The 13,697-nt window shown below is 35.2% G+C and overlaps 1 protein-coding gene across 3 annotated transcripts in view; it reads left to right on the forward strand.

Moving 5' to 3' along the window:
- The window catches only part of muskelin (muskelin 1), a 190,692-nt gene extending 178,634 nt beyond the window's left edge, over nt 1–12,058 (forward strand). For all 3 annotated transcript variants that reach the window (XM_089095659.1, XM_089095670.1, XM_089095674.1), the window contains exon 14: nt 10,662–12,058. In XM_089095659.1, the coding sequence (XP_088951785.1) occupies nt 10,662–10,865 (204 nt within the window). In that variant the 3' untranslated portion in view covers nt 10,866–12,058. The remainder of the gene's footprint in view (nt 1–10,661) is intronic.
- The last annotated feature ends 1,639 nt before the right edge of the window (nt 12,059–13,697 follow it).

The following is a 13,697-nucleotide window of genomic DNA, read 5'->3' on the forward strand; positions in this document are numbered from 1 at the left end:
GCCCGTTGTATGGTCCCAGATCTTTTAGTTTTTTGGTTTGGAATGATTCAATTCATTCAAACTCAAGTAACTGGACGGAACGAAATACTACAAGAACTGGGTAATTGAAAAAGACGTTTTGAACCCATTTTCGGGTTAAAAAATAAATCGTTCGATTTTCTGTATCCATAGGTTTCCCCTTGGCTGAAAACCTTACAGACAGAAGTTTCTAGCTTGAAAGAGAAAATTGTCGATTTTTTTCGAAAGAACCAATATTAAGGGACAAAAATATTTGACAATCTTATTCCTTTCCCAAAACACAATGTTTGAAGTACTCTTACCCTCACAAACACTGCCATAAATTTTGACTCGAGACCTCCCGTTCCCCAGTCGTTCTCAAGATATTACATATGCGCTATTTTGATACCTTGGGTGACTATACGGTCTTTGAGTTTAGCTCACTACTTTGCCATGGATAGATTCAAAGTTCCAGTTAGGCTGATTGTGCCAAAATTTTCAGATGGATTGGATTAACTTATTCAAACACAAAATATGAAGTCTCCCCTTAACTCCATTTCCCAATAGTCAAGAAGCTCCAGTTAGATCCGAAAAATAATTCCCGAAATGTTGCAGATATGCCATTTTGATAACATGGATACATGGTTTCTATCGATTTACATCTGCCCCTCGCTCTAATTCAAAGTCCACATGGCCTCCTAGCATTCCCTAAAATTCTCAACTCGATTCCTTTATCTCTTCCCAACATGCTGCGGATATTTTGTTGACTTTCTGAGTACACATAATCTCATCTGGTCTATATTGCTACTTCACCAGGTATCTATATTGTCCAACAGGGGCTTATAACAACAAGAATTTTAAACAGATTAGAAACTAAAATCCTTTGAATATTCCCTCCTGCTCTACCCCCCACGTTAATATTGGAGATCCACTTGCCCCCCGCCTCATTCTCTGCTAGATTACCAAAGCTTTTGTCAAGATGTGGTAGATATATGCATACTACTACTGCTTCTAGTAGTATCACTACTAATACTACTACTATTACTGCTACGAATAATAATCCTACTACTACTGCTTTGACTACTACTACCACTAAGCCTAAGGGTGTGCAGGTGAAAATTAGGGGAATATTTAGGGGGATGTTTAGCTCAATTAAAACTCACTGTTTGCATGCATTTTGTCAAAAGGGCGCATCAGCCATATCTTAGGAACGGTTTGGAGTATGAAGTTTCAACTTACAAAGCTTGTTGTGGGGAATGTTGAATTAACGAAAAGGTAATATTTTCATGCTACTACTAAAATTTCTATAACTACTACTGCTACTTCTATTACTACTGCTACTACTACTAAAGCTAAGGGTAATAGGGTGAAGATTTCAGGAAATGTTGAGAGGATGTTGAACTAAATCAAAACACACTATATGTATATAGGTTGTAAAAAGGATGTATCATCAATGTCACAGGAAAAGTCTAGTGTATTCTGTTGAAACTTTCAGCGTGTTTTGAGGGGGATGTTGTACATACTAATTGTACTAATTCTACTAGTGAAGCTAATTGTATTCAGGTGAAACTTTCAGAGAATGTTTAGGGGGATGTTGAACTAAATCAAAACACACTATGAGCATGTAGATCGTCAAAAGGATGTACCAGCAATATCTCAGAAACAGCTGAGAGCATTAGGTTTAAACGTTCAGGGTGTTTTGTGATGAATTTTAAACTAACTAATAGGCACTGTGTGCATCTACGATTACTGCCACTAGTGAGGCTAATGGTATTAAGGTGAAACTTTCAGGAAATGTGTAGGGGGAATTCCAAGTAAATAAAAACACAATACATGCATGCAGGTTGTGAATAGGGCATGTAAGTAATATTTTAGGAATGGATTAAGGTATTAAATTAAAACTTTATGTTGAGGGGGATGTTGAACTAACCAAAAGACACTATGTACATGTTACTAATAGTATAACTGCCACAATTAATACTTCTACTGATGCTAAGGGCATTAAGGTGAAACATGTAGGAATATTCAGGGGGATGTTGAATTAAATGGAAGCACGCTGTCTGCATTCATGTTCCCAAAATGGTGTATCAACTATTTCACTGGAACAGCTTAGAGTAGCAAGTTGAAACTTCAGGGCGTGTTGAGAGGGATTTTGAACTAAGCAAACTCATGCTACTGATGCTACTGCAACTACTACGACTGCTACTACTGAGGCTAAGGGTATGAAGATGAAACTTTGAGGGAATGTTTAACTAAATCAAAACAGAATTTATGCATGCAGGTTATCCAAAGGGCGTATCAGCAATATCACAAGAATTGACAAGGGCATTAAGTTGAAACTTTTAGGGAATGTTAAGGGCGATGTTGAACTAATCAAAAGGCACTATGTGTATACTACTACTGCTACTACTACTAGCAGTACTACTCAGTTTAAGGGTATTACGGTGAAAACTTCAGTGTTGAACTAAGTCAAAACACACTGCGTCTCGGAAAAGGCTTTGGGTATTCTGTTGAAACTTTCGGTGCGTGTTGAGAGGGGTGTTGAAAAAAACAAAAGGTGCTGTGTGCACCTTTTGAAGCTAAGTATCTTCAGGTGAAGCTTTCAGGGAATGTTTTAGATCAAAACATACTAAAACAGGGAATGTTGAACTAGAACAGGGAATGTTGAACTAGATCAAAACATACTATGAGCATGTAAATTGTCAAAAGAGTGTACCAGCAATATCTCAGGAACGGCTTAAAGCATTAAGTTGAAACTTTCAAGGGATGTTTAACCAACCAAAAGACACTATGTGCATTTTCCCACTAGTAATACTGTTACAACTGCTACGACTAATACTTCTACTGATGTTAAGAATATTACGTTGAAATTTTGAAACAAATACTTAGGGGGATGTTGCACTAAATTAAAAAACACTATTTACATTCAGGCTCCCGAAAGGGTGTATCAGCATTTTCTAAGGAACAGCTTAGAGTAGTAAGTTGAAACTTTCAAGGTATGTGAGGGCGATGTTGAACCGAGCAAAAGACACTCTGTGCATACTACTACTACTACTGCTACTGCTGATACTTTTACTACCACTACTACTAATACTACCGAGGCTAAGATTGTGGATATGAGACTTCGAGGAAATGCTTAGGGGACTTTGGACTAAATCAAAACACATTGTTCATGCAGGTTGCCCAAAGGCCATATCAGCAGTATCCAAGGAATTTTCAAGAGTATTAAGTTGAAACTCTCAGGGCATGTTACCAATATTACTTCCACTTTTGCAACTACTTCTACTGCTATTACTGCTACTATTAAACTAAATCAAAATAGTTTAAGTGCATCCAGGTTGTCAAAATAGACCAGGTTGTCAAGGCATCCAGGCCCGCTATCTTTGGACGGGAATAGGGTATAAACTAGAAACTTTTAGGGGAAGTTGTTTTTCTTAAAATTAAATCAAAAGTTACTATGTGTAAGCCGATTTTCAAAAAGACGTCTAAAAAATATCTAAAGAACGACTGAGGGTATCAAGTTGAAACTTTAAAGGCTACTACTATTACTACATCTACTCTTACTATTGAGCCAAAACAAAAGGGTGTAAGTGCATCCAGTTTGTCAAAACAACATAGATACAATGTTTTAAGAACAGAATGGGGTATTAAGTTTTATTTTTCAGGGGAAATTGAGTTGCTAAAATAAATAAAATATGTTGTGTTTGTCCAGATTTTCAAAAGTTATTAGAAGTTGTTTAAAGATTTCGTCCAATATATAAATAGTAAGTCAAAATCGGGATTCTTATAGAGAAAAACTGCACACTTTTAAAATGCTTTAACCAATGGGAAAGACTGTCCATTAAAAACGAACAGAAATTAATTTTAAAACCTTATTCCACAAGCAAATTTTTCAAAGAAAAATAAAGAACTACGTTAATCCAAAGTTAAACAGAAATGAATTAAAATAATTCTTCAAGCAAGTAGCTACCATTAATCACCATTAATAAGTACATGAAACCCAACACGAACAGAAATTGCAATAGCTAACCGAGTCCAAATCAAACCTAGCAGAGCCTAAGATGAGCAGGGCTGAAATATCCGGTGATTTCTAAAGACCAGAACATAATTTACACTTTACTGAAAAGAAATTATATTTTAAATGTTTTCTTAAACTTCAATAAATCCAAAATGTATTGAAGACTTTCAGGAATGAATATCAATATATAGATTAAACTGTCGATCCATTTTCATTTGCCGTTGTTTTTTTTTTTTTTTTTTTTTTTTTTTTTTTTTTTTTTTTTTTTTAGCTATCTTGGTACTTTTTTTTATGAGAAATAGCTCAAAATAAGGATTATTTTTTGTAAATTCCGAATAAAGTTTTGGAATTATTTTAAATTTCGAATCTTTTTTTTACAAAATTTAAAATTTATGTGTAAGAACTGCGGAACTTCAAAAAAGTGAGATATTTGAAAGTGTCCATGCATTGCGGTGTCTAAATTAAAAATTAAGAGTGTTAGAATTGTGAAAATGTTAAAAGTGCTACGATGTTTGAAATTTAAATGTTTTTAGTTGTCGAACTGTGAAAATTAAGTCTATGAATTTTGATTTTTTTTTTTTTTGTAAGTAGTATTTTCAAAGGGTGAATGCTTGTTGTCGTCAAAGTGTAAAAAAAACGAAAATCTTAGTAGAGTGAAAACGTGAAATCTGTTAAGAATTTTGAATTTTGATGGCTTTGAGTTGTCAAATTGTGAAAATGAGGTCTAAGACATATTGAATTTTGTAAAGGCCAGCATTCATGAGTGTGAATTATTTCTGTTGTCGGAATGAGGAAACTCGAATTTGAAGCGTATTAAGATCCCTAAAACTGAACAATTCAAGTTTACGGTTGTGAAATTGATGTAAGAAATTTCGAATCTAAAAAAAAATTAGACTGTGTAGAATATGAGTGCAGTATATTATCAAATTGTAAAAGTTATAAATGTTAGAAGTGTAAAAATATGATATTTTCTTAAAATTCTTGAAACTTAAATCCACTGAGTTGTTAAATTATTAAAATTAAGTCCGGGAATTGCAGAATTGTGAAAAAAAAACCGAAGATTCTTGAAATTGGAAACCATTGTGTTTTCAAAATAAGTAAATTATAAGGGTTAGAAGGGTGAAAATGTGTAAAAAAAAAAGATGTCGAAATATTCTGCATGAGTGTTTTCAATTATCGAAGTGTAAACTAAGTGTGTAAAAAAAATTGAATATATGAAATTGAAAGTCATAAATGTGAAAATATGAGGTTTATTAACATTCTTGAAATTTTAAGGCTTTGAGCGTTCTAATTATCGAAATTGAGTTTAAGAACTGTGATAATTTTAAAAAAAAAGTTGAAATTTTTTACAGTGTTTAGACATTGTCCAGACATAAAAATTCTAAAACTTAGAAGCGTGAAAATGGGAAATTTTTTAAGATTATTGAAATTTGAAAGCTTTGAGTGGCCAAATTTTGAAAATTTAGGTCTGAGGATTGTGAATTTTTTTAAAAGCAGTGGTTCCATTTCCATAAAGTGTTATATTATTGTGGTGCTATAATACAAAGATCCATAAGCGTCGGACATGTCAAAATGTGGAAATTGTTAAGATTGTGGAAATTTGAAGGTATTTGAGTTGACAAACTGTGAAAATTATATCTCGGAATTGTGCTTTGAGTTTTGAAAAAAAGTAGGGATACCATACAGAATGAAGTCATTTTTGTGTCGAATTATAACGATTAAAAATGTTCAATTGTCACGATTCTTGAAATTTCAAGGCTTTGAGTTGACAAACTGAAAATTATATCTCAGAAGTGTCTAAGTTTTAATAAAAATGTATTTTCTTAGATATCTTACTGAATTTGCATATTTTGGTATAATACCCTATGTATATAAGCACAACTGTTTCCAGAAATTTTTTCGTTGGGATGGGGACAATTAAAATTATTATTCAAGTTTTATTTAGTATTTAGGACATATTTTTGCAATAGAAGAGACCTCTAGATTTAGGGCTATCAGCACCCAGATCCCCCTGATACCCGAAAAAATATTTTTGGATAATGTCTCCAAGAACTTTGTCTCAAGCCCTGCCCCTCAAAAAAATCCATGGTAATATCTTTTTTTTCGACTCTCTTAGATGTCAAGTAAATTAGGCGCATTATAATATGCAATATTACTTCTCTTCTAAACTTCTTCTGCTTTATTGTTGTCTTAAATTAGTTTCACATCTTCTCTTGTACACTGCAATAAGGTTATGCCGACTCTCCTGATCTTGCACTTTACTTCTACCCTCTGGCCCTCCTCTAGCCCTATGATATCGAATCAAATTTACTTCGGCTCAATTTCAATCAAAAACAAAATCGGCTCAATTTACTTCCGTAATTTATACAAAGGAGTGAACCCTTTGCCATTCAACAAAGGATAAGCTTTGCCGCTAAAAGTTGCAAGAAGCAGCTTTATTTTATATGTTGTACTTCCTGTTCCCTTTCTTTTTGTTCCATGGCCAACTTGTATTTCCTGATTATCCTTCTTGTTTTTAGAAAACCTAGAACCGTCAAAGCTATAATATCAGTTTGAAGGTTAAATGACTTCTTTAACGTAAAGTTCAGCTTGATTGTATTTAATCGCTATGTAGCTTTGCTTTATTTTCTTTGAGAATAGCATCGTATATTTAGTAATTACGTATAACCTACTTTAATCTGGTACCTTAAATAAGATCCATAAACAAAAACAGATTCATAAATCCTTCCTGTCCATTGTGTCCTTTTCAGACTAAAACAAATAAAAGAATTATTACCATTGGCTTTAAATTCTAGCAACTTCTTAGGTCTATCAGAACCCTTATCACCTTCTTGATACACGCATGTGCATAACAAGTGTGTGTTATATTGATTCATTTCAATCCTCATTGTCAATATTTTCATGTTTTTCAGACCCGGCTTTTACGCTTAGAGAGGAAGTACAGCCCTCTTAAATATAGCTACTTTGTTTGATAAAAAGAAGAATAAAAATAGGAGATTCTGAATCAATTATAGAAGAGCTATCATTGAGCTGTCTACCATCAACCAACAAAAAGTCGAGGTTTGAGTAACATTAACCACACTGTTCAAAACTCTAACTGAAAATTTTACTCCCGTCCCATCTACACTATGGATTATGATGTGTTCTGATTGGTGCTAGGTGCTTTCCCCTTGGAAAATTCGCCGGGCATAATCCCCCCGTGGAAAATTCCCCTCGAAGACCCCGCCCCCTGTGAAAAATGCCCTCACATGTAAAATTTAGCAGCTAAAAAGAGGGTATGACAAATGAAAATAATGGAAAAAAGATGGAATTTGGGAATATTCTACCAATGTTCGAAAATATAGGCAAAATATGCGTTGTATATTACCCTATAGCATTTGTTTTTATATTTCTAATTTATTTTTATTCTTTTTTCGTGTTTCCGGGGTTCAGTTATCATAGCAGGGTAAGATAAAGCTTAACACAAGGGCCGTGGGTATTATAACAACCCCGAAGGCAGACTTATCAGACATTTCGAAGTGTTTGAACAAAACAGTTATCTCAAAATTTGATTCGATATCATAGGGCTAGAGGAGGGCCAGAGGGTAGAAAAGGAACCGAGAAAGAGGCTGACTATATTCCAGTAACTTTCGGCCTTTAAACATGATATTAAATTTCTAATTTAATGAGCTCTGTTCCAAATGACTATGATAGTCTCTTCCATTTGAAGTGGATGGGAAAAAAGCTTTTTGGTACTTTTCTGGACCTTTTTCAGGCGATATTTATGGGGTAAGCTATAACTTTTTTACTACACTTCTGCCCGGGGTCCCTCTGAACCTAAGGTTTCGTAACAGTTTCAGGTGAAAAAAAAAAAAAAAAAAAAAAAAAAAAAAAAAATCAGCCCTTTTTTGAGCCGCCTTTACCAGAGGATGGGCCAATGCTTTCTTTTTGAGCAAGAGAGTAATCCCTGAAAGTTTTATTTCACTGGCCTCGCAAGATGGTACATGCTTCCCTTTTTCCAGTATAGCATCTATCTGTAGAGAATTGACAGTTTGCATAATTTACGGCCATTTTCCCAGGAGCTCTGAGGGTTATGTCATCCTTGGATGCATGTTTATTGATGTTTTTAAGTATTCTGAACAAAATAGTCACTTCAAATCGTTGATCAGATGTCCTAAGGGGTTGCGGAAGGACTGGATATCGAAAAAGGTTCTTGGATGAAGGCTCGTCGCCCTCCGATCACTTTTGTGTTTTAAAAATAGGCATTAGAACTCTTAATTTCTGATCCAATGAGTATCCTGCGAAATTTTTATTACAACGAGAGGGGTTGGGGAGGGGCTGTCCTTTTTAAGAGTCAAAAGGGATCGGAGGGTAACTAGTCCAACCCCCCTCCCCCTACCACGTCCTCTTGCATCCCCAAATCCGATAGAAATTTTGAGAAAGTAATTTATTTCAAAGTACTCATATAACAAGGCTTTCGGGTTTGCAACAACCCCACAGGGCCTGAGGGGAAGGGTTCTAGGTGATTCCTTTTTGAGACTCGAAAGTGATGTAGTGCAATTAGCCGCCCCCCCCCCCTGAGGCACTCTTTCCCCCAAACGGATCTGATTGAAATTGTGAAATAACCATTTTCTAAAATTTTTAGACAAATATTGTTTTCAGCATTGTTGAAAAGTCCAGTAATTATTCCTTTGGGGATGTTGACCCTCCCACAACCCTCAGGGCAAGGGCTGTAAGTAAGGCAATTCGTCCATTGTTTACGTATAGTATATGTTATTGAGAAAGGTGGGCTTGTTTGACCTTTACTTTCCAAAAAGACGAAGGGTTTTCGGTTTAGCCTTTCAGAGGATTTTGAGAGGAGTGTGGAATTAAATCAAGACTTGTTATTTGCATACGGGATGTCAAAAAGGCTCTGCTCAAGAATGACTGAGTATATTGATTCGGAACTTTCAGAAAGTGATAAGGGAGATGATCAATTGGCCAAAAAGGCGATATTTCCACGCTACTATTGCTACCGCTACTACCACTAAAACTACTGCTTCTTTACCGAGAATAACCAAGGCTGAGGATATTGAAATGAACATTTGAGGAAACGTTGTGGGGAAAGTTGAAATAAATCAAAACATGTTATGTGTATACAGATTCCTTATACAGGCGTTTCGGCAGTATTTTTGGAATGGCTTACCGTATCAAGATAAAACTTCTGGTGCATCATGAGTGGGATGGTCAACTGACCAAAGGCCACATGTACCTGCTACTTCTGCTATTAATTCTGCTGCTACTACTGTTATTACTACTAGTAATGCAACACTATTACTGCTGTTACTGCTCCTACTACTGCCTATACTACTATGATTCAACTGCTACTAAGGCTACGCGTATAAAGGTGGAAATTTGACAGAATATAGAGCAGAAATTCGGACTAAATCAAAACACACTATGTGTATGCAGATTGTCAAAAGGTCATATCTCAAGAATAAATTTGGGTGCTGATATGGAGCTTTCAGAGAAAGCTTAAAGGGGACCAAAAGGTGATGGTGACAAGGCAATATGTCAAGAACTGCTTACATTATTAAGTTATACCTCCCATGGTTAGTTTTGGCGGATTTTGAACTAGCCAGAAGGCAGTATGTGTATACTATTGACGCTACTACTTCGATTACTGTAACTAATGACGCTAAGGGTATTATTGTGAAATTTTTAGGAAGCGTTTAGAGAGCTTTATGAAACGAAAAAAACTATATATATGATGGTTTTCGAAAGTGTATATAAGCAATATCATTGATAGTGCTCCTCTATCATAGCTAGCAATATCATTGAAACTTTTAAAGGAGCTCATTTCGATTGAAAATTAAAAGTTCTGGTGCCCTTTTTAAGAGTAAAAAATGATTGGAAGGCAAGATTTTCAAAAGGGTGAATGCTGTTAAAAATAGTTGAAAGCCTTCCTCCAACATAAAAGCTCACAAAAATTAATCTAAAAAAAACTTTCCATAAAATAAGTTTTTCTAAGAAAAGTAAAGAGCTATATTAAACCAAAATGAGTAGAAATTAAGTCAAATAAGCTTTCAAGCGTAAAACAACCACAAAGCACTATCAATAAATAAAACAAACCCATAACAAACAGAAATTACAATAATTAACCGAGTCAAACTAAAAACTACTTACTACTACTACTATCACTAACAACTCACCGCAGCACCAAGCCGCCTGAGAAAAATATGGGCAATGAAATGCACTTTTTTAGGATTCTGGCATCCTCCTCCCCCCCCCCCCCCGCTACACAATCACCCACCGTCAGCTTTTCATAATAGATTATGTTCAATTACACACTTTTCCTCGTTATTTTTGTTCGTCTTAATTCCCCTTTGGCTGCCCAATTTACGTCTGGTGAGAATTTTCTTGGGGGGGGGGGGGGTCCATGGAGCGATGACGCCGGACCCTGTTCTCATTGACACCACAAACCTGTCTGTATTCATTTGTGTTTAGTTTAAAAAAGTACTACTCGCGATAATATGAAAGCTGACCAATCATGACGTAGCTGCTAGTAGACATTTGATGTTAACCAAGAAGTGGCTATCTTAATTATAAAGATAGTTTCAAGTTGAAAAGGTAGAAGTATTTTTGTAAAAATTATTCGAGATTTGCTATTAATTATTTTTTATTACAGTTTCATTCTTTGGCCAGTTTTCTGTTCAGAAATCCGGTGCATGATGGAAGCGACATGTATGGAACCACTTTGTCTCGAACTGATGATGCATCGAAACGACAAGGAAGATATGAATTGTACAGTTCTTTGGTTGATTTCTTCCCCGATTATATGACACAACCTAAAGCGAACCTTGTTGACCTCATACCCTTGGATAATCTGTGATTTAAATTGTGATGTCAGCTACCGAGACTCTCAATGACATGCTTAAATGATGAATAGATGGACAACAGCTTTTAACGGATAGTTGATCTTATTTTCTGCTTTGTTTTTCTTGTTTGCCTGCAAATAAGCTAGCTACTGTCTAAAATAAAATCACAAAGAAAAACCAGAAACAGTGTTAATTTTTCCAAACATTAAAAACATTTAATACTCAACGAAAGAATTACTGTGGTTTCCTTTTCTGTTTGGAGTGATTTCAAATATTACTGGTATATTCTTCGAGCATAAATATTATGTGTAGGACTAAAAATACTGAAAAAGTATGACTAGACAATGGAAAAAAAAATTCAGAAATCCCTTGAGGAATAAAAATTCACTAAAATTATGTATAAATCACTCCACATATTACTTTCATTAGGCATTTTATTGGGAGATAAAGAGCAAAAGAGCGGCTCTGTTTAACATTTATGTTGTTCCAACATTTGACATTTAAGTCGTACGGACTGGCGCAAATTTTGTATGTAAAGCTATTGTATGGACCTGTCTTTATTGACAGGTCCATAATATGGACCATAATATTGACATTATTTTGACAGGTCCATAATATGCGTCGAATGTGTAAATAACTTGAGTTAAATCTCCCTGAAGAGTTCCGAATTTTCTTTTGTGGTCGGATCTTATCAAAAGCAAAAAAGACATGAGCCACTTTTCAAGTTAAAAAAAGCATTAGCCCTTAAACACTAGATTCTCACCCATGCTCTTCATTCTATTTTCTGGCTTTATTTCAGGTTTATTATTGTCTATTATCCGTCAAGGTCTTTGTTAAGAAAATCAACGGATTTTCTCTTAGTTTTCTAGTTTCTGTGGAATGACTTCGGTAAATATGTACCCAAAAAATTAATCTTTCATGTTTATTTTTTATGGATATAATTTTTTGTCAAATATTTATTGTTTGGGTAATCAATCTTTTAACCTTCTGTTTTCTGGCATTTTTTGCTTATTTGAATTACGAGTTGTGTATTCCCTAGTGTATGTTGAACATTTTTTTTTTCTTCGGGGTTTAACTCCGATGTTGTTCTTTCTTCTTTTTGTGTGCGTGTGTGTGTGTGTGTGTGTGTGTGTGTGTGCACGTTCTGGGTATTTTCTTTGTTTAAGAATGCCAATATGTATGTATTGTGTGTTAGAATACAATTGTCCCCAAAAAGCAGTTTTGGTGTTTTTTACACTCATGAGTAGGTGAAATGAATAGAGCAAAGCTAGCTTATTAGGATAAGTCTAAAAGGATTCTCTAACAGTGAAGAAAGAACCTTGACTATGGTCAACATAATAACATGTATTCCAATCTGAGCTAAAGGTTATACTCAAGTAAAAGTATGGTTTTGACCGGGCATTTGAGCAACAGAAATATTTTCGCCACCAATCTGTTAAGAAAAATTCGCTGAAAAATATATACACAATTTTCAGAAATCGCCCTTGCAGAAATACCCCTTTTTTCAGGGAAGAGAGGGGTAAGGAGAGGGAGAAATCTTGAATTTAAATTTCTGCGATATTTTCTGGATCGAAAAGTCATTTGCTATTAATTCAAGTCCTGAAGACCGAAAATGAATTTGGAAAATGGTATTTGAAAGTACCATCACTTGGCACCCTATTTCCACACTAAGCGAGATTAGAGAAGGTGAAAAATCAGAAGCTTAATTTGTGCAGTATCTAGTGGATTAAAATGTCTTCTTTTTAATTTATGTCTTAGGAGACCAAAAATGACATCAGAATTGAGAAATTCCGTCGTTTAGTATCCCGTTTTCTCCCTAAGTGAGGTCAGAGGGGGATGAAAGCACCTTTTTTTGCTGTTGTCCTACTTTTTATTTTATCGGTGCTTCATAGCGATTTCGCGCCCTTCTCAATTGAAATAGGGACTAATATTGGGTCGATCGTTTAGTCTTAACCTGACTTCAGAGGGGAGGGGGGGGGGTAATTCTACTTACAACGATATTTTTGGCTGAAAGTTTCTTTTTTTTTCAGGGCTAAAGAGTGCAAATCGGAGCTGAAGATTTTCTTCAAATCCTGTTTAAGGTTCGTCTTGACTCTCCCATTTATATTTTCACCCTCACCCTTTACTGCTGGAGGGTGCGATGAGAACATCTTAAGATTGCCATTCTAACTTCGTTCCTGGATTTGATAAATGCTATTATTATTGTAAAAAAAAACATGAAAAGTAAAAACTAATGCACAAAACAGCAAACAGGAACACTTCAATCACATTTTTGTTTGGGATCAAATCAAGGATCAAAATTTCGTTTTGATTAAAAACCTATTGAATAAAACACAGAATTTGGTTTAATCAAATTGGTGTTCAAGATCATAATTGTCCAAAAGAAAGTTGAGGCAGCTTGTTCCATGGTGCTGGCAACAAGCAATAGTGCAGTCACTCTGTTCTCAAGTGTATCGAAGGCTATCACATTTACCTTTATAGCTGCAGTGAATCAGTTTGAGAAGACTTTCAGGAGCAGGCGGTATATCAGTCATAATGGGTATATAACCGTATGACGAAAGTTTGCAGATACTAGATACTGCAGATGAAAGTTTGCAGCTCTGTCTTCAGATACTAGGGGTCTCGCTGAGCGCCACCATGTCATCATTTGAAAAATAAACCAGCAAGTAGTGGTACTTTGTACCAGCTGGTGTGGGTGGTAAGTTTTCGAGATGGGTACTTTTTATAAAACAGACGCTATCGGAGTTCAAGTAAGGACTTGTCGGATATAGCTCTGTACAAGCATGGAAAAACCTTCTCACCCACTGCAATCAGTTCTTCCATGTTTACTGAAGAACAGTAAAACA

Source organism: Artemia sp. Qi Xiang Cuo, chromosome 1 (assembly GCF_049724085.1).
Source record: "Artemia sp. Qi Xiang Cuo chromosome 1, ASM4972408v1, whole genome shotgun sequence".
NCBI lineage: Eukaryota > Metazoa > Arthropoda > Branchiopoda > Anostraca > Artemiidae > Artemia > Artemia sp. Qi Xiang Cuo.